This window comes from Pleurodeles waltl, chromosome 4_1 (genome assembly GCF_031143425.1).
Source record: "Pleurodeles waltl isolate 20211129_DDA chromosome 4_1, aPleWal1.hap1.20221129, whole genome shotgun sequence".
Classification (NCBI taxonomy): domain Eukaryota; kingdom Metazoa; phylum Chordata; class Amphibia; order Caudata; family Salamandridae; genus Pleurodeles; species Pleurodeles waltl.
Window position 1 is genome coordinate 373,464,670 of NC_090442.1, and position 21,966 is coordinate 373,486,635.

The following is a 21,966-nucleotide window of genomic DNA, read 5'->3' on the forward strand; positions in this document are numbered from 1 at the left end:
CTACATTTTTTCCTTCCAAATATAAGAGAGTGTGCAATTCACATGCTAGTATGGGCACCTCGGAATTCAGAGATGTGCAAATAACCACTGCTCCTCAAAACCTTATCTTGATCCCATTTTGGAAATGCAAAGGTTTTCTTGATACCTCTTTTTCACTCTTCATATTTCAGCAAATGAATTGCTGTATACCCAGTATAGAATGAAAAACAACTGCAGGGTGCAGCTCATTTATTGGCTCTGGGTACCTAGGGTTCTTGATTAACCTACAAGCCCTTTATATCCCCGCAACCAGAAGAGTCCAGCAGACAAAACGGTATATTGCTTTCAGAAATCTGACATCGCAGGAAAAAGTTACAGAGTAAACCATAAAGAAAAATGGCTGTTGTTTTCAGCTCAATTTCAATATTTTTTTATTTCAGCTGTTATTTTCTGTAGGAAAACCTTGTAGGAGCTACACAAATGACCCCTTGCTGAATTCAGAATTATGTCTAGTTTTCAGAAATGTTTAGCTTTCCGGGATCCAGCATTGGTTTCACACCCATTCCTGTCACTAACTGGAAGGAGGTTGAAAGCACCAAAAATAGTAATAATGGGTATGTCCCAGTAAAATGCCAAATTTGTGTTGGAAAATGTGGTTTTCTGATTCAAGTCTGCCCGTTCCTGAAAGGTGGGAAGATAGTGATTTCAGCACCAGAAACCCTTTGTTGACGGCATTTTCAGGGAAAAAACCACAAGCCTTCTTCGGCAGCCCTTTTTTCCCATTTTTTGAGAAAAAACGAAATTTTCACTGTATTTTGGCTATTTTCTTGGTCTCCTCCAGGGGAAACCACAAACTCTGGGTACCATTAGAATCCCTAGGATGTTGGAAAAAAAGGACGCAAATTTGGCGTGGATAGCTTGTGTGGACAAAAAGTTATGAAGGCCTAAGCGCGAACTACCCCAAATAGCCAAAAAAGGGCTCAGCACTGGGGGGGGAAACGGCCCAGCAGCTAAGGGGTTAAGTAGATGACCACTGGTGTGATGGAATGTAGGAATGGCAGTTGCAGAAGATACTGGTTATGTGAGAAAGTTACCATTCTGCTTTTCAATAAACCAACTACTTAGCTGAGTTGCCCGTTGTTCCTGCATTCAGTCACAGCATATGTAACTTTCTAGGCTTGTACAATCCCATCCTCGGCGTTGCACTTGTACAAAATGTTTCAGATCGCCAAGGATCATGATCTAAACATTACTCAGTCTCACACCTGGCACCCTACACCGCCTTGCTTTATTTATCCCAACCAGACCGGCAGGCAGTAGTAGTCTAGCAAAGTCTGCCGCGTGAGAGGCAACCGTTCGCCACCCATTACGAAGCCCACTCATCCCCCTTACCAGGCGATCCTAAATAGGCGGAAGCGCGCCTGTAGGAGGGTAGGGCGAACGGAGGCACGGCATGAGTCCACAGCCAATCATCTCCTCTGAATTCTGCAGGCGCACCAGGATTGGTTAAGGCGATCTAATTCTCCAATCTTAGGTCTACTTTCACATTAGCAATACCTCCCACTTCCACGCGACTCCCTGAGGGTTTTTCGGCCACGGCATAGATGACGTTCATTGAAAGGTTAAGAAAGGGTGGAGGACTGTAGGCTGAATTTACGGACTTTTCTTGTAAGTACCTAGCAGGTGGGTTTATTATTCGGTAATATATGTTTTAAAATGTCCAAAATAGCATACGTATTCATAGAAACAGTGGTTGTGAAATGAAGTGCTGTTGTGGTTAATGTTGTTAATATTTCCTACTGTGTGGGCGGTGCAAGATTATTGGCGGATTAGTGGGTGATGAAAATGTCAAATTCAGTAATGACGTTAATTCGAAAGAAGTTAGTGCACCAGAATCTTTCAATAACGTATTGGTGGAGAAGGGGTTAATAAGATACAGTAAAAGAGTGTTTTTCAAAGTACGGAAAAGGTTCACTTCCTAAGTTATTTACACATCCACACTGTGATCTGCAAAAGAGGCAAGAGCCTAAGGCCGACTTGGTAAAGCAATCCCTGCCGATGTCCTCGAGGGTCTACCGTCAGAGCCCACATAATATGAAGACTATACCGCAGTGCTCGCCCTTGACACCAGTTCTGTTACTGGGATCCTTTACGAACACCCAGCATTGTCTCCTCGGCTTGTCTCTGCAGTGCTAGCAAGCTCATCGTTCACTGCATCTCCTAAGCAAATAGAGGCGTAGTTTGCATGTCTTCGCGATGTGCTTTGGCGTTTCAAAGTAGATGGTGCGACTACCCACGCGTCTTCGAAGAGAATGCTGCGTCTGCTGTATAGAAATTGAAAAGAAAGATCAAGACCTGTTTTAGTTACAACCAGTGCTTTAATTGGGCCGGAACTCGGGATCAGCTTGATAAAGCAGGCACCGAGCGATGCGCCGGGCCCCGAAGGCTTCCTGTGTGTATCATTTAGCTGTGGCTAGCGGCCCGATGGGGCCTGAATGGTCTGCTGGAGGCCTGCTCCACCCCCACCCTGATGGAAGCTCTCATTGTCCTCACCAGCCCCTGCTGGGTCATCTTGTTTATCGGTTTTGGCTACCCAGGACACACTGATGTGTGCAGATTGAATGAGTGGGTGGGGAGGGGGACTGAGCATGAGTGGCCACGTTTGCACCAAGGTAAAAAGGTCCAATTTCACCGGGGTCTGACTATCTTTCCCTGGGCTCAGTTGGCCGTGTTAATCCCGCTTCGCCCGCCTGCTGGGACATTGATGAGGTGGTGCAGATAGCTAAGGAGCCTCCTTCGAGCCGAGGTGAGTTGAGTGGGGGTCTACTGACCTTTCCATCAGAGGATAGCATTGTTCTTCTCCTGCCCTCTACCCTGCTGGACTCTGTACATGCGCTGGACCCTGCAGTGCTCAGTATCTGCCACTGCGAGCTCTCCGACCGTGGGGCCTTCTGCCCACGGGAGAGGAGGGAGAAGAAGGTAAGAAAATGTGAAGAGTGAGGGGTAGAAATAGAAGGAGCAGAGGCGAGTTAAAGGGGAAAAGAGATAGAGAGCCAGAGGTAGCGAGCGGGGCAGCTAGAGGAAAAAGAGACAATGGGAGAGAAGCAGAAGTGAGAGGGGAAGGGATTGAGAGACTAGCGATGTGAATACGGATAGAGATGGCGAATAGAGAGAGCGACAAAAACTAGAAAGAGAGGTGTGTGTATGATAAAAATTGAGACATAAGAGAGAAAGGAACGAAGCAATGTGCCTCTCTGGCTGAGCTTTATAGGGGCTGTGCAGTTGCGCTTCATTCGTATTCTGTGAAGCCTGCCTTTGACTCTGCCTGAAGTGCGTACCTGCTTATCTGTAGTGTGTTTTAGTAGAGAATGGAGGAGTAGACACAAGTTACTGTCCGATAGCAATTCATGCTTCATGTTTGCCAAATCTAAGCACTGTCTGTATCATTAATACCCAATTTAATATTACTCAGTTATCTGACCTTATGTTTACCAGTATTCAAATTTGTGACGTCCAAGTCACAGCAGATCTCCGCAGTAGACACAACTCGTTGAGTCCTCATTCCAGAGTATGTTACTGTTAAGGGAGCCAAGGTGCACTAGTGGGAATCTTGGGATGTTTGGCGTGGCAGAAAGAGCCAGATGGGGATGAGAACAATGAACACTGTAGAGATTATTACAATGGTAAATCTGCACATGAAAATAACATAACCGTGCAACAACACTGCACCACTACTGTGCTAACACAAGTTATAACCAATGGAATGGGGACCTGTGAGACAACTATCCAGGGCAATGCATGGGCAAAATGCATACTCGAAAGAAGCATCCTCGTATCATCATATCTCACCTCACCCTTAACCCCTCCCACTAGCCGCACCCCTAGCTCCATGTAATGAGTATCTGCACTTATTTTTTTCACTTTAAAGCACTGGTTACAACTGGCCACACCTTATGTGTGCGGCATGTTATATGGTTCACGGCTTAAGTCGGGGATCCACACGGGTGGACAGCATCCACCCACTATTTTCACAGAGTGGACGCTGTCTACCCTGCCAAGTAGATGGCTCCACTATAAAATGCTGAACTTGTCCCCGTGTAATTTTCAGACACCGGGAGACATTCAGCAGCACCTGCACATTGCCTGTTTTCGATCTGAGCAACAATGTGCAGGTGGCGGGGTTCTTTCCAGTTTCAGACTCCAGCTGGGCCTATAGCAAAGGCAGTATTTATGGGGACGTCGGCCTCTTTTTGTTAAGAGTATCCCTGGCTGGAAGCTATCTGGAACCTCACACCAGGATGCACATGCAGTGTACTTAAGAAAGACACGCTTTTGTGTTTATTCAGTCCCTGTATGTGAGATAAGCATGCACTGTAAGAATGTCAAATGTACCAGTATTTATACAAAATAACAATTTAAATACCACTATTTTTTATTACTCCTTTAGCGCTATTCCCCAAAATGCATGCTCATTTAATGAACAATAAATCACAAGTTACATAAGCGAGTGAGGGTTACAAGATGTAGGAGTCACATATCACCCTTCATAGATTACTGCACTATATTAAAATATTACCATTTATGAACGGCAAGTAACAAAAGAATCTGTGTTTAAAAGCAGTAACTCACTTACTTACATAAAATAAAAATTTGTCATGTGCATGTTACCTGACGTGCCTTTGCAGGTGACACATTAACGTTCTATGCTACGTTGAGTCAAAACGGGCACTAGACAAAAAAACGGTCTTTCAGCAAATGTGTTAACCCCTAGATTTATCTTACACTTGTTATTATTCCCTCAGATTTACTGGGAACCTAAAGGTCTCTGCAGCAGGTGCCTTAACCCTATAAGATATTTTCAAATTCAGACTTTGCAAGCAATTAAGCAGAACAGATTTACTGTCCGCTTTGAATGAATAATGTATTTTTATAAAGGGCACTGTCACTCCCTGAGGTGCATCTTGGCGCTGCGGAAAATATAACTTCCTCCTTGCTGGCAATTCTTTGTGGCAGGGATTTAAAAACACAAATGTATAAGTTGAGGCTCAGATTTTGCGTCAGGTTTGCGTCACTTTTCTGGCAAAACACTGATGCAAAATCTATTTTGTGATTTACAGTGCCACACAAATCCCAGTTGTGTGGCACAAAGCACACAAGGCAGTACATTGCCCTGCTTTGTTACCTAGGGTCAGGTAGGCATTACATATGCAGGCAGCTCAATTTTATCTACATAAAATTGTGCTGCATGTGGACCATTATGCCTGGTGAAGATATTTTGTTCAGTCGTTGGTTGAAGGAAGCTATACTCTGACAAAAGCCAATATTGTTTCATGCATAACTTACAAAAATTTGAATATTCTGTCTAAATCAGGAGTGTTTGTATGTATATTTGTAATGCGCTCAAATGTACTCATGATAGACCTGCTAAACATATGTGTGAGGTTTTAAGATCGGATCTCACTTCTTATGATGCCAGTTCCTGTAAAGTCATGGTTTGTGATGCAACTTCCTGTGATGTCACTTCCTGTAATGCCATGCTGTGTCACACACCATAATGTCACTTGCATACTGCCTAACTTGGTCCCCCCTACTTCTTTTTTTGTAGAACTTGTGTCCTGATATGGTTACATGAGAGCAGCTGTCGAAGTGCATTAAAAAAAAGAATGGGAACTATGATGCTGCATGCAATGGGGTCGGGGTCAATGAGTGTGGGGGTGGGGTCAGAGGTGCGGCTAAAAAAACTAAATATTCTCCTTCAGGTAGCTACCTATATAATAACTCACGGATTACATGGTAAAAAAAAGTTACGTTAATAAGTGGTATGTGCACTATTGTACATTATGAAGCCTCTAGTAGATAATGCACTGAGAGATCTATGTGTAACCAAAGCCAAAGAATGAAATCTTGGTTGTTGCAATGGAGAATTGTGGCTTATGTGATGTTGGTGCTAAGGGGGCCCAGCCTGTGTGACAGGAAGCACTGAAAAAAATGTAAGTCATTACGTTAAACTTGCATTACCTGCAGTATAAGAGAGACTGCTACCAAATGTGCAAAAAGGTTTTAGATAAAACAGCACTTCCAAAATATAGGTTTTAGTAATACACAGACTGTAGGTAATGATTTATTTTTATTTAACTGCCTTGAAAAGCACACACTACACAGCTCGGCTGGTAACTCCATTGCACTACCAGTTGAAAAGAATATGATTTGAGCAATTAAACCAGTACCTGCTCCCAAGCCCCCTTTACGTTTGCCAGTTGTGTGCATTTGCATTCTTTAGACAAGGAGGCACCCTGGCAAGAAGGCCTGTTTATTGTTAAACTGCTTGCCCCTCCACCCCACACCCCCTTGGTCTCACAGCACAGGAGACTCCTTGAATGAGACTCAAACTGAAGCATTTGCACGATCGGAGTTTACCGTCCCAGGATGGTTGTCTTATAATAAGAAGCAAGGGAATGTTTTTTCATACATTAAAAAAGTAGGGGAACATCGTGCCCCTCTGATCGCGCCCATTTTGACCACTTCATGAGATCTATGAGACAAAATAATATCTGGCATTAAATGGCATGAAAAATGTGTGTGTGGTGGGGGTGGGGGGTCTCTAAAAGGGGCTTGTCCTATGTATTTATAGGCGTGGCTTAACCAGTACACAACATTTCTGTGATTACCATAGGGCGCCTCCCAATGGTAATTTGGTGTTTCTCTGAGTTTTCTGTTATTGCATCCAGATACGATGACATAACTCACATACACCTAAAACCAACCAGGACAATTGGCGTTGTAAATGGTTGGCTGTGTGTGTGCTGCAGAGAGGTTAAGGATTGAGTGACTATGTAGTCAGAAACTCGCACAGCCTTCAGTCTCAACTCTAGACCTCTTTTCTTGGCCGTTATCAACACCTGGAGGTGGCTCATTTCAAAGCATGCTCTATACAAGAGTAATATGCTGAACGAAAAAAGTAGACAAAGCACAACATCCTTGGAACAGCTAACACTCTAGGGGAGTGCAATATTCAGTAGAATATGTGAAATATAAACTGGAACTAAATCACTGAATTATATTACCCTAAAACGTATTACATTTACTGTTCAAAATCGTTAGTGTTTTTCACAGTAAAGTTGAGAACATGATTATGGGGCCAGTTAGGGACCCGCTTCAATGTCTGTTCCAAAATACTACTGGTTCTGAGACCCTTAGAACCACAGCGCACTTAAAACCCTGGCTAAATCTATAATCCAATATAAATACTTAGGAGCCATTCAAGACATTATTCATAATAAAATGTACATCACTCTAATAAATACACAATCAGCAGTTGTTGATTTTACAATGGCCATGGTTAAGTATTTGAATGCAATATGCAGCTGTAGATAATGCTTCTCTTATTTTGAAACCAAAGTACTGTGTGTGACCATTGCACTGGGAACATCTGCTGTTATTGGGGAACAGCAGCAAGGACACTGAATCATGCATTAGCTGCTTAAAGTGTGCTGCGTGCCATCTGTTTCTTAATGATGAGCTTCCTTCCGGGAAGCCCACCAGCTCTAAACTACCCCGCTCATCTCGAGTAAGACCTCCGTATGTACGTGCATTCCCAAGACAGGAGGTGCATCAGAACCCTCATGGAGAGACAACACAGAGAGGTGGGTGTGCAAGGTTTTCAGCATGCGTCCACGCATGGACCTTCATTACTATAGTGACCCTCCCTGCTCTGCACGACCCCACTGGGAAAGGGTCTTCATCAACATGCATAGTCACAGGTCTCCCTGTACTCCACAGCATTCGTCCTCTGGTACAGAATCTAAGCAGCACTGTTATTACACTCTCACATGGTGGTCCAAGGCACTTCAGTGTTACTACCTTGTTCTTACTGGGATTCCTACTAAAACCATTCAACAGCCTCCTCGGCCACAAAAGGACCCACCCATATATGTTCCTTTCAGGCTGTGCAAATGCTTGTACAAGTTGTGCTGTAGCACCGTCCTCTGAAATATGGCCATTTTGACATTGATGGCACCCTATCCCGTCACACAGTTAACAAGTGGTATGAGTGAATATAGAAGGGGTATTGAACACTAATATCCGTAGTTTACTCCATGTTTGGGTTTAACCCTTACATGGGGATCTGTTTAGTAAAGACTTCAGAGGGTACCCTCCTAGGCAGGTTTTAGGTTTTACATAGCAGATCCCCTGGTTATGAAAATGGTGATATAGGCTTTGGTAATAAATTGCTCCGTCCAGGATGTTGATCTGCACCTGGACGTGGTAGCGTGCCCAGTGATGAAGCATGCCACTAATTAGTGGGTGAGGGCAAAATATATATATATTTAAAAACCTTTCGGGTTCCCAGGTTGGAATAAAGGTAGTACATTTTAGATTGGTATGTGCAACCCTGTTCCTCTGTTGAGTGTGTGAATTGTCTATGTAGAGGGAGGAATAGGAAAGAGTAGTACCTCCGTCCCCCAGTTTTTTTGTGGTATTTTGCTTTGCAGATCCAGCCACTTCTCTGTGATAGTGCTGATCGCGAGGAGGCCCATATAATAGAAACAAAGTACTCTGAACTAGGAATTATATGAAGTTAGTGTGCTGTAATAACATAGTGAGAGCAGGTGGATAGTCTGCATGCCTTCAAGCTGATTGTCTGTGCTGGTGGCCTGTGAGTTGAGTGCTCCCATACAAAAGCATGACTGAAGTCGGGGACAACATTTAAAGCATACAAATCCTGAATATGCCGTAGGCTAGTCCACAGGGCTATTTGGACAATTACTCACACCATCTGTGACTGTCTAGCTCTGCTTGAGCTGTCTCGCTTTTTCCTTTCCGATATGGCCGCCCCTCGTCTGGCTCTCTTTTACTTATTGAATCCTCGTCAGGAGTCTTACTCCTCTTTCTAGGCAGAGGTATCCAAACATTGGTACGTCACTGACATTACATTGCCATAATGCAGGCTGAGTCCATTTTCTATTGTTACTACGGGCGCTTCAAATACACCGCATTAATCACGGCATTTCTTACACGGACAGCAACCTTTCCGGTACCTCGGCGAGTACACAGAGCCATCCCTAGGTCAGAGAGCGCCGTACCACGTTACTTCGTGTACGCCTCATGGTTATTTTCAAACATCCCGTATTGCACTAACTGCTTGCACATACAGTGCCGGAGCTTCATTATACTGGATTCCGACTTCCTGCTTGAAGTGCCGGTATTAGATGCAGTCTTATTTCCCTTATGCCGCCCCCATAGAACGGACTAAAGTTTTTAATCGTACGGCTCTTACTGCACTAATCAGTCTTACATGCTGTGTCGGAACTCCAATATACTGGATTCCGACTTCCTGGCCCATATGCCAGTACTAGTTGCTGTCTTACTTCTCATATGCCACATTTATAGAACGGACCGCTCCTCCTTTATTTGTAGTTCTAACCTATACTTGTTAATATACATTGTTTTTGTCCATTATCTTAAAATTTTACGAATTCAATCCCCCGTATCCAGTTTCTGTAATTATCTGGTCTCTCTACCCATTATTTTTCCTTTTTTCTCTATACCTAAGACTTATCAAGGTCCTTCGACCACGCTCTTTTGACAATTATCTTTTCAACACATGGAGTATTTATACTACATAGCCGCTCAGTTTACTTTATACTACCAGCACAAGGAACACTTTGACCTGTCTGATTTGACAACAGGTATTTATACTGATTCTATTTTTGTAATTTTATTTGCAATGGACAGTTTTCATCCCTTAGATGTTACTCAACATCTCCACCACAGATCATCTTAGTGCTCTTTCTCTCCTTATCCCTTTTACAGTGTTTTACATCACTATCTAGATGGACTCCCAACTGTTCTTCTCTAATCTAGGTAGGTCTCTCAACGTCGGGTGTCTCGCCTACCCAAAGACCTTCCTCTCTTTGTAAATTTATGGACTATGCATCCCTTCTATTTAGTTTCATTCTTACCGCGCCTTCTTCATGTGGTTTGGGTGTTTTCCAACTCTTAATCTAAACAAGGTTCGAGGTAGTTACTCTGTATTTCACAAATTCTTTTCCTATTGGTACGTTTTAATTCACATGTTCAGCCATCAATGTTATGTCTGTCTCACCTTTCTTTTACGGATTAATACCATCACTACTTATCTATACACATTGTATCTGATGTTCACTGCCTTGTACAATGTCGCTTATGTACAATATATTTTTTTACAGCCTTGAAAAAGTCACTGTGTGACGAAACATGTGTTGGCTGTTTTTGTACACACAACCTATTTTTCAAGTATTTGCTGAACCAAATAAATCACCTTTTCGAACATCAAGAAGACTTCTGTATTTCACGCTTTGGATACTCTACATCAGAATTTATTTGTCATATTGTAAAACTATTCGTATTACGAGTGCTGTGGTCGCAACTATATTCATGATGGACAGCCGTCATTCCAGTAATTGCAGGTGTAGGAAGTTGGCTCTGTATGCACTATTTCAAAGTAAGGAATAGTATGCACAGAGTCCAAGGGTTCCCCTTAGAGGTAAGATAGTGGCAAAAAGAGATAATACTAATGCTCTATTTTGTGGTAGTGTGGTCGAGCAGTAGGCTTATCAAAGGAGTAGTGTTAAGCATTTGTTGTACATACACACAGGCAATAAATGAGGAACACACACTCCGAGACAATTCCAGGCCAATAGGTTTTTGTTATAGAAAAATATCTTTTCTTAGTTTATTTTAAGAACCACAGGTTCAAATTCTACATGTAATATCTCATTTGAAAGGTATTGCAGGTAAGTACTTTAGGAACTTTGAATAATCACAATAGCATATATACTTTTTACATAAAACACATTTAGCTGTTTTAAAAGTGGACACAGTGCAATTTTCACAGTTCCTGGGGGAGGTAAAGTAATGTTAGTTCTTGCAGGTAAGTAAACCACCTACGGGGTTCAAATTGGGGGTCCAAGGTAGCCCACCGTTGGGGGTTCAGAGCAACCCCAAAGTTACCACACCAGCAGCTCAGGGCCGGTCAGGTGCAGAGTTCAAAGTGGTGCCCAAAACGCATAGGCTTCAATGGACGAAGGGGGGTGCCCCGGTTCCAGTCTGCCAGCAGGTAAGTAGACCCTCTTCGGAGGGCAGACCAGGGGGGTTTTGTAGGGCACCGGGGGGGACACAAGTCCACACAGAAAGTACACCCTCAGCAGCGCGGGGGCGGCCGGGTGCAGTGTGCAAACAAGCGTCTGGTTTCCAATGGATTTCAATGGGAGACCAAGGGGTCTCTTCAGCGGTGCAGGCAGGCAAGGGGGGGGCTCCTTGGGTAGCCACCACCTGGGCAAGGGAGAGGGCCTCCTGGGGGTCACTCCTGCACTGGAGTTCCGATCCTTCAGGTCCTGGGGGCTGCGGGTGCAGGGTCTTTTCCAGGCGTCGGGATTTCAGAGTCAGGCAGTCGCGGTCAGGGGGAGCCTCGGGATTCCCTCTGCAGGCGTCGCTGTGGGGGCTCAGGGGGGACAACTTTGGTTACTCACGGTCTCGCAGTCGCCGGAGGGTCCTCCCTGAGGTGTTGGTTCTCCACCAGTCGAGTCGGGGTCGCCGGGTGCAGTGTTGCAAGTCTCACGCTTCTTGCGGGGATTGCAGGGGTCTTTAAATCTGCTCCTCTGGATACAAAGTTGCAGTCTTTGTTGAACAGAGCCGCTGTTCTCGGGAGTTTCTTGGTCTCTTGGAAGCAGGGCAGTCCTCTGAGGATTCAGAGGTCGCTGGTCCCAGGGAAAGCGTCGCTGGAGCAGGTTTCTTCTGAAGGAGGGAGACAGGCCGGTAGGGCTGGGGCCAAAGCAGTTGGTGTCTTCTTCTTCTCTGCAGGGTTTTTCAGCTCAGCAGTCCTCTTCTTCTGTAAGTTGCAGGAATCTAAATTCTTGGGTTCAGGGAAGCCCTTAAATACTAAATTTAAGGGCGTGTTTAGGTCTGGGGGGTTAGTTGCCAATGGTTACTAGCCCTGAGGGTGGGTACACCCTCTTTGTGCCTCCTCCCAAGGGGAGGGGGTCACATTCCTATCCCTATTGGGGGAATCCTCCATCTGCAAGATGGAGGATTTCTAAAAGTTAGAGTCACTTCAGCTCAGGACACCTTAGGGGCTGTCCTGACTGGCCAGTGACTCCTCCTTGTTTTTCTCATTAATTCCTCCGGCCTTGCCGCCAAAACTGGGGCCGTGGCCGGAGGGGGCGGGCAACTCCACTAGCTGGAGTGCCCTGTGGTGCTGGAACAAAGGGGGTAAGCCTTTGAGGCTCACCGCCAGGTGTTACAGCTCCTGCCTGGGGGAGGTGATAGCATCTCCACCCAGTGCAGGCTTTGTTACTGGCCACAGAGTGACAAAGGCACTCTCCCCATGTGGCCAGCAACATGTCTCGAGTGTGGCAGGCTGCTAAAACCAGTCAGCCTACACAGGTAGTTGGTTAAGGTTTCAGGGGGCACCTCTAAGGTGCCCTCTGGGGTGTATTTCACAATAAAATGTACACTGGCATCAGTGTGCATTTATTGTGCTGAGAAGTTTGATACCAAACTTCCCAGTTTTCAGTGTAGCCATTATGGTGCTGTGGAGTTCGTGTTTGACAGACTCCCAGACCATATACTCTTATGGCTACCCTGCACTTACAAGGTCTAAGGTTTTGCTTAGACACTGTAGGGGCACAGTGCTCATGCACTGGTGCCCTCACCTATGGTATAGTGCACCCTGCCTTAGGGCTGTAAGGCCTGCTAGAGGGGTGACTTATCTATACTGCATCGGCAGTGTGAGGTTGGCATGGCACCCTGAGGGGAGTGCCATGTCGACTTACTCGTTTTGTCCTCACCAGCACACACAAGCTGGCAAGCAGTGTGTCTGTGCTGAGTGAGGGGTCCCCAGGGTGGCATAAGATATGCTGCAGCCCTTAGAGACCTTCCCTGGCATCAGGGCCCTTGGTACCAGGGGTACCAGTTACAAGGGACTTACCTGGATGCCAGGGTGTGCCAACTGTGTAAAACAAAAGTACAGGTTAGGGAAAGAACACTGGTGCAAAGGCAAAAAGTCAGGGGGTAACCATGCCAAGGAGGCATTTCCTTACAGCAGGGAACTCTTCTAGACGAGCCAGTGGCTAAGTAGGCTGGCCCAATGCTCCTTTTATTATGTGTGTTGTGTAAAGTGGTGTGTTATAGGGTGACATGAGGTCTGCTAGACAGGTAAATCTGTCTATATGCAGACCTAACAAGAAGGCAGTTGAAGACTTAAGATAAAGGATTTATTGAGCTCTTTCTTCCATAATTTGGCAGTTCGGAATAAACTGGTTTCTTTTGGGAGTACCAAACTAATTTTAATTCCTAATTAGTGTAAATTTAAGCTGGTAAAAATTAAAAGTACTTGCAAGCCATGTTTTATTTTATGTGACCTGTTCTTCCTTTGTAACTGGAAATTCACAAACATGTAACAGTTGTTTGCACCTGAAATTTCTCTTTAGGCTAGACAGGTAGAAAAGTAGAGTGTCGTATTCTGGCATGTTATTGAGGTGACTGATTTGGCCATAATAGCAGGGAGCAGTGAAGGTAAAAGCTTGCATAGAGTTCTGTATATAGTTTAGTTCTGTTTTGGTGCTTTAGCTTCCTTTTCTTTTTTTTAAATACTTTCTCAGGGATGTTGGTCAGCTAAGCTTCTGCAAGGGGATGTCGAATGAACCATTCACATCTTAAGGAAGTAATAATAATCGAAAGTTTTTTTTTTTTTTCAGGGATTGGGTATAACAACAATGGAACCTGCATCAAAGTACCTGGCAAAAGGTGTCAGTGGGGAGAGCATAGTGAGGTCCACCAAAGATGGAGTTGTCAAGCCTCACCTGACAGCTCTTGTGCTGGCCCGCGGTGGTAGCAAAGGCATTCCTGGCAAAAACATCAAGGTGCTGGCTGGCGTGCCTCTCATCGGATGGGTCCTGCGGGCAGCTATAGACTCCCGTCTCTTTGACAGGTAATAGGTGTTTTAGGGTATGCACTGAGAAACGTATTGGATCATGCACTTTGTATATACATCAACATAGTGGCACCATATAATCTAGTTGTTGCTGTGGCACATGATCAGTGAGTTGCATCGGAAATGCACGGCCAGTCAACCTTTTCTGAGGCTCATGAACACACAACTCCGTGCAGAGGTTGTTAGGGTCTGAGTTGATGTTCATTTGCCAGTATATCTCCTATCAGAGGTGCATGTAGTCTTGCACTATTTCAACCTGTTCACTATAATATCTTGAGAATTGCTTTGTTAAATGGTAAGATGTCAAGTCAGTAGATATTTTTTTTTTTAATGGAGAATATTGGTTGAAGATTTTCTAAATCTCTCTTCCTTAATTTCCATATTTCTAATTCCATTCTCCTTAGCATGGTTGGACCTGCCCCTTTCTGCAGGGTCACCCTACATTTTTGCCTTCCATTGCTGAACCTGCCTTTCTTGATATTAGGTCTCTGTCCAGTTTTCCCTTGCTAACAAGTGGTAAAGTGCCACCCAGTAACATAGCCTTTTAAAACATGTTTCAGGCATTTCTAAAATGTCATTTTGACTTGGCAAGAAACTTTTTGCCAGGCCTAAACTTTCCTTTTAAATGCATATGTCACCCCTAAATTAGATCCTAAAGACTCATAAGGAAGGGTGTATAGTATTTAAATATAATGCAAAACATGTACTTAAGTTATATTTGTCCTGACAGTGGAAAAACTCCCAAGTTGTTCACTGTTGTGAAGCTTCTCTCTTCCTTTGAGTAGCACTGGGTTCCCTTATTACATTTATTATGTGCTAACTGTGGATTGGGAGCAGACAGTTATGCTGTTTACGCTTAAATGAATTGTAATTTAAACCAATCTTCAATGGTAACGCCAGATTTTAAATCATAATTATGAAAATAGCACTTCGGAAAAGTTGTCATTTTCTTGTCCCAACCATTTGTGCCTCTTGCCAGAGTCCTGAGTCACATCACTGTGAATCGCTCTGCTTTTGGAGTTTGTGTATTGATTCCAGTCAGTAACACAAAAGGGGCTTAGGTGTGGACAGGATGGGAAACCCGTGCAAGATGACTGGGCAGGGGCTGTACCCAGCCCCATGTACACTTCAAAGGGCTTTTCCTCCTGCACAAATAAGGAACGTGACATCAGACCTCCATTGCCTTTTGTCATCCCTGGCAGTTTGGAGTTTTGACAGGGGCAGAACTTTCCTACTTCCTTCTTTCCAGAACTAGATGTGGAGGACAGGGAGCAGCCCCTCCACCCCCCAGACAAAAGCTGGCACCAGATATAAATACTGGTCCTTCAGAGCCAATCTTCAGAATAGTCCTGGACCTGTGGAAGTTATAGAAGAAGGACTTCCCTGCTGCAGTAGGGCTGCCCTGCTGCTTGAAGAACTGCCTTGCTGTCTGAGAATGAAGAGTGGACCTGCTGCCTTCACCCCAGGCTACCCGGAGTGACTCCAAGGGTTAGTTGGCTGACCTTCTGTGTGATCTGAAGGGACACAGCAAGCTTCAGAGGTCACCCTGCAACTGCCCAGCTCACCTGCTGCAGCTGGACCTGCCTGAGCTCTGCTCCTGACATCTACTGGAGTCCTGATCCCCAAAAGGTACCCCAAGGTCTTGGAACCCTGGCTGTTTTCAGTGGAAGCTCCTCCTGCAAGAAAAGATAAAAATCCTGAAGTATGGGCTCTTCATGACCGCAGATGGGTCTGACCGTGTCAAGATTCTTCCAACCACGATGACCGGTAGTGCTAAGTTCTGGTGAGGCCTGCTCTTTGTTCCGACAGCGGCAACTGGCAACGCAAGAGATGCACTTTGTGCAACAACGATGGCCTGCAGTGACCTCCAACACTTCTTTTTATTGGCTCTTCATGCTACAGCTATGACACCCAGCTTGCTCTTTGTGCTACACCAACGATCATCCATGACGCTCATCCTGCTCCCTTTGGCCTCCTGCAATGCAAGTGGTACTCTACGCGCTGGACTTGAGATGGTAGTATTTCAGTGGGACTAACCTGGTCCCTGTATCAGACCCGCGCTCTCTCATGATCAGTGTGAACTTGTGACTTTCCCCTGGTTTAGTGCAGCCAGATGACCGCGATTTGCGCAATGTGCTTTTAGGCACTTTTTACATGCAACACTTTAAAATTGACTATCTCTGGTGTAGCAGATTAGATTTTTGTTGTTCTGCTATCATGCTATCTATTAAAATGTATTCTTGTGTTGTGTTTTCAGTTTAGTACTGTTTGTGTGCTGCTTAAATATTTTACACATTCCCTGTAAGTTAAGCATGACTTATTAGCTACCAGATGGTTAAGCTAAGGCTAATTTAGTGACTCCTTGTGGCTTACCCTGACTAGGATTGTGGTGGTTGCCTGAGTCAGCTTCCTCCACCCGCAACCAATAACCCAATGTCTTACAAGCTCATTCTTAACATTCGTCAAAAAGAGGAATCTGGTTCATCAAAGTGGAGAGTGTCTCCTTTCTTGAGATCTAGTCAATAGACTGCTTTAGCGACCTTGCCAGCTTAACATGTTCTTAAAAAAAAAAATACATATATACAGGTATGGGGCCTTTTGATCATTCCTCTTCTTTTGACAGTTGAAGTATTGTACACATTTTGCTTCCACCCACCACATCATACAAGATTGGGGCAGTGGTTCATCCCTCTTTATACATTGCCTGTCCTGCACGGAGTGGCCGTATTTTGTCTGATCAGAGTGATGGTGCCTGCATATTTGGTAGGCTTGCACAAAAAAGTTGCAAACTTGCCAAGGCAACTATTCCAAGTTAAATGACAAAATGATTATATGGTACAAAACTACATTTGAATTATATTGAAAGTGTGGACTCTGGTATTTATGAATAAATTGCAGTTCATGCCTTGTAAATACATCCTATAGCACTTTATAAATAGAAGTTATAAAAGATTCTTGCAGAAATGTTTGCCTTTTCTACTTTCTTCAGTTAGGATTCGGTACCCTGTGAGTACTTAACCTGTTACTCCTCACATATATTCCCCCCGTTCACTTGCCAGCTGTTGTCGCAAAGCAGGTAATTGGTGTCTTCGCTTTCATGGTATGCACCTGCTGGTCCTTGGAAACAAGGCAATGCAGTTCACAGTAGAAAGCTTCATTAATATAAATTGGGGCAATGCTACATTGCAGTGTTGTAAGTGTTATCTAAGATGTCAAATATCCGGGATGGTTCCCAATCATGCAAGAATGTATGACTGTCTGGTGTGAGTCACTGTAGGAAGGAATGTAGGTGCCGCAAAAAAGCCAGTGTCTGAACTGGTTTATATTTTCCCTCTATACATCGTCTTGCCCCAAGACAGGAGTGATTGCTGTAACCCTAGCCGAAGGGTGGGAGTGTTATGATCAGATTTTGCAAGTGTTATTTCTAATACTGAAATAATAATGACATTATAATTGTTCTTTCCTCTTTGAAACATGTCAGAAGCCCCGTCATTTGTTGACTTGCAGTGTCTGATAATGTATGTGTATATGATAACACAGTCTATCAAGTGACTGTTATTCAGCATCTTTGGCATCTTGACATATTCTTGTAAATTCCCTTGGTGAAAATTCAGACAAATTGGGGACAATGGCGTGCCAGCTAGTCTTTGGCAAAAACACGTCCCTTTGCAATTCTGCACCATAAACAAGGCAACTCCAGCTTAAGAACCCCTCCCCCCTTTATAATGCAATTTCACTTACAAAATAAGTCTAATGTGGTTTGGATGGTTTGATGCACCGCATGTGGCTGGGACTACTGTTGTTTTATTTGCTTTGAAGTTAGATCTGAAGGCTGGTAAAGGAGTCAATAATTGGTGCTCGTTGAAATTGGTAACCGACCAAGATATATTGGGGCGCCAGGGCAAATGATAGACCTACCCAGTTGTGTAAATTCAATTCTAATCTTTATGTAGGGCCTGCTACTTTTTTGTCTGGGCTCACATTATCTTGAAGAGATCTGTTCTGTGTCCACCCATAAAAAGGACCAGATGAATGACCACTGCCACTACTGAGGATTGCACTACTAGATGTAGATGCAAAGAACTATGTGTCCCTTCTTTTAAAATATCTAATGAAATGAACCAATGCTAACAAACTTTTACCCTCGTTCCAAACAGGGGTTTAAAGAAAACCGTGGGACAGTAGCCAATATATTGTTCCCTTTTTCTGCTATGGCTTTCGATGGAAACTAGATTGGAAAATCGATCCACTACTGCTAAGGGGCCACCCAAGCATTGTATGACATTTCATTATAGTTGAAACTTGGAGACAACTTGTTCTTAACTGGGAAAAAAATATACTGTAAGAAATAAGGGTTGTTGGGTGACTGGGTTGTGAGCCCTGGTCAATCGGTAACCACAAGCCTGGTCAGGGTGAAGTCACGAGCAAACCCCAAATTAATGTGGGGTCAGCCGTCTGGTAGCTTGGCACCGGGCAGTCAGGCCTAACCTGGAGGCAATGTGTAAAGCATTTGTGCAACAGTTACACAGTGAAAAACATCACAAAAAGATCCCACACCAGTTTAGAAAAACAGAGCAAAATTTTATAAATAAAAGACGACCAAAATGACAAAAACCCAATCTGTGGAAGCGTAAAATAGTTCTAAAACACACACAATGCTAACCAGAGCTATCTGGTTGTGTGGGTCCTGGAGAAAGTCACAAGTTCAGGATGATCGCGATGGAGCATGGGTTGGATACAGGGACCAAGTTTGTCCCACTGAAAAGTTACCTTCTCAGTCGAACGCCAAGAGTCCTGTTCACAAAGGAGGACACGTGGAGCAAGGAATAATCAGACTGTTAATACTGCATGAAGAGCAGGCCAGGCATCACAAACGGTTGTTGCTGTAGTGCAAGATCCTCTTAGTGTCATGGAAAGTCAGGCCGGTGCTGATCTACGCGAGCGGTCAATGCTGTAGCACGCAGGGTCAGGATGGTGGAACTTTGCTTTGCCAGGCTGTGCAGGTGACAAGTGTCCAGCACCACCAGGCCCATTTGTGGTCAGGAAGAGCCCAAAAGTTCAGTTCAGCCACCCTGAGGCCACTCCAAGAGTCCAGGACCTGGGGAACCATTTGGGGCTTGCTTTAGTTGGATCTGGGTGCTGGTGCAGGTAGTTGGGAGCCTGTTATGTTCCTGTGACTCAGAACAGAAGGCCAGCAGACTAGCACTAGGAGTGAGTCTGGGAGTCCTGGGTTCAAGAGGTGCAGGTCCAGTTCCCACCCAGGCAGAGGGAAGCAGGCAGCAGGGCAGCAATTCCTTCAGTCCAGCAGCGTGACAGTCGTTTCAGCATCACAGCAGTCCTTTTTCCTGGCGGAGTTCCCACAAGTCTGGAAGTGTACTGAAGAGTTGGTGTATGAGGTCCAATGTTTATACCTGGTGCCCTTCCCCCGGAAGGTGGGAGAATGTTCTAGAAATTCCCTTGGAAGACCCCATGGATCCTGCCTCCACTATCCTGGCTTCATGTAACTACAGGGGGTATACAGCCCTTTGTGTGGAGACAGGCAAAGCCTATTCAAGTGTAAGTAGGTCTGTGCCCAGTTCTTCCGTCCCTTCCTGCCAGTGAAGGCCTATTCAGGAACACCCAAGCTCTCTCTTGTGTGTGGCTATCTAGGAGGAATAAACAAAGCCCAACCGTCAGCTACACCCACTCATGTGACCCAGAGACAGCCTACAGGCACTAAGGGCCAGATGTAGCAACTTGGCAATTTGCAACTTGCAAATTGCGAGTCCCTGCGACTCGCAATTTGCAAGTCGCAAATTGCTATGCAGTACGGTGTCTCAGACACCGACTGCGACTCGCAATGGGGTCACAATGACCCACCTCATCAATATTCATGAGGTGGGTCGCAAATTGCGGCCCCATTGCGAGTATAGGCACTCGCTAACATGGAGGCCTGCTGACGTCAGCAGACCTCCATGTTCGCGACTGCTTTTTAAATAAAGCAGTTTTTCTTTTTTAAGTGTAGCCCGTTTTTCTTAAAGGAAAACGAGCTGCACTTAAAAAAAAACGAAACCTTTAGTTTCGGTATTTTTTCAGGGCAGGGAGTGGTCCCTTGGACCACTCCCTGCCCTGAAAAAATATTTTTGGGTCCATTCACAAAGTGGAAGGGGTCCCCTGGGGACCCCTTCCAATTTGCGAGTGGGTTACCATCCACTTGAAGTGGATGGTAACTGCGACTCGGTCGCAAATGGAATTGCATCCCACTGCGAGTCGCAAATAGGAAGGGAACACTCCTTCCTATTTGCGAGTCGGAAATGCATTTTGCGAGTCGAAGCCGACTCGCAAAATGCATTTCTGAATAGCAAAGTGGCTTTTGCGCCTCGCAAACGGCGATTTTCGCCGTTTGCGAGGCGCAAACACTTTGCTACATCTGGCCCTAAATGTCTAAGGCAGGAAAATGCAAACTTTCTAAATTCACCATAAGTTAGGATTTATCATTACAATTCCAAAGACATCAAACATGAACTGGATACCTGTTCCCATTTTGGGATTACAGCCTATTAAATGTAATGAGTTAGCTCCAGTTTTATCCTGTAGGAGAGGTAGGCCACACAGTAGTGAAAATCACATTTGGGAGTTTTTCACTACCAGGACATGTAAAACTTAAAAGTATATGTCCTACCTTTTACATACGGTACCCTACACTCTGGGACGTCCATGGCCCACCCTAGGGGTGACTTAAATGTATTAAAAAGGAAGGTTCTGGCCTGGCAAAAGGTTTACTTTGCCAGGTAAAAATGGCAGTTTAAAACTGCACACAAGGCTGCAATGGCAGGCCTGAGACATGTTTATAGGAGCTGCTTAAGTGGGTGGCATAATCGGTGCTGCAGGCCTTCTAGTGCCATTTAACTTACAGGCCCTGGGCACATGTAGCACCACTTTACTAAGGACTTACAGGTAAATTAAATATGCTAATTGGATGTAAGCCAATTCTGCCATGTTTCAAGGAGAGACCGCAACACTCACCTTTGCCCCAAGGCAATTGTTTCACCAATACATAACCTCTAAAAGCTGATAGGGGGCAGAGGGATTACAGCATAAGACAAATGTGGGCTCTTAGTTCACAGTTTGACATGGAAGAGGTGTTCAACAAGGGACCATTGATGGCTTGAGGGAAGAGAATCTGTAAAGCTAGGTTTTAGGCTGACATCTTCATAAGAGAGATGTATTGTTGGGGGCTAGCACTGAAAAAGGCTGTGAGTAAGACAGACTTAGAGGGACAGTGGATGGCAATAAAACAAGCAAATAGATGGCTAGTTGGAATGTTACAATGGAAGTTAGAGACAGGGCAGTGGTGAGTGTTGACTGAAAGTGTGAGATGGAAGGTTAGTAGAGATGGCTAGAGATGGTTGAGGGCTTAGATTGAGAGCAAGAGAAGTAGGAGGACTTGTATTGGGAACGATTTATGGCATGGACAAGACACGGACTGAGTACCAGAGGGGAAACTAGGCCAATGGCAGAAGGCTTAAAAGTGAACTAAAGAAACCAGAGGTCTGAGATGGGGAATAGAGGTATAGCAGATAGAGCAAGGGGATGGAGATGAATTAGAAAGGACAGTAGAAAATCTATTGGGGGATGAGACGGCAAGCAAGATAAGGGTAAGATTTTTAGAGATGGGTGGTGTGTCAAAGTTTCTACAGTGCATACCTTTTGTGATTTCTGCAGTAAAGAGCACCACATCAGTACACTTTCACATTGTTTTCTCCGGTGGTTACCTTTGTGAGTTCTACCATAAATATCACAGTCTCAGTACACATTCACATGGTTTTACTGCCTTTGATGAGAGGCTTGTTCTGTTGGTTGCTCCGGGGCTTAATAGCTTCCAGCGGGTCCTTCTCCATGTATTCACTTGCTCACTTGGTATGCATGTGACTTCTTTCCAGCAGAAGAAAAAATGATTCCCCGACTGCTTAGCGTTAAAATTCGTAGCTCTGTGCTGTGACTTAATTGCAAGGTGTACCTGTTGTAGATCATCC

General features: G+C 44.7%; 1 protein-coding gene across 3 annotated transcripts in view; it reads left to right on the plus strand.

The window, feature by feature from the left end:
• The first annotated feature begins 1,542 nt into the window (after positions 1-1,542).
• CMAS (cytidine monophosphate N-acetylneuraminic acid synthetase) overlaps positions 1,543-21,966 on the plus strand; it is a 158,589-nt gene continuing 138,165 nt past the window's right edge. Inside the window, exons 1-2 of one of the 3 annotated variants that reach the window (XM_069228545.1) lie at positions 1,543-1,647; positions 13,716-13,948. In XM_069228545.1, coding sequence (XP_069084646.1) covers positions 13,734-13,948 — 215 coding nt within the window. In that variant the 5' untranslated portion in view covers positions 1,543-1,647; positions 13,716-13,733. Of the gene's footprint in view, positions 1,663-2,682; positions 2,786-13,715; positions 13,949-21,966 lie in introns of those variants that run through there. The other 2 variants (XM_069228546.1, XM_069228547.1) reach the window with 2 other exon arrangements.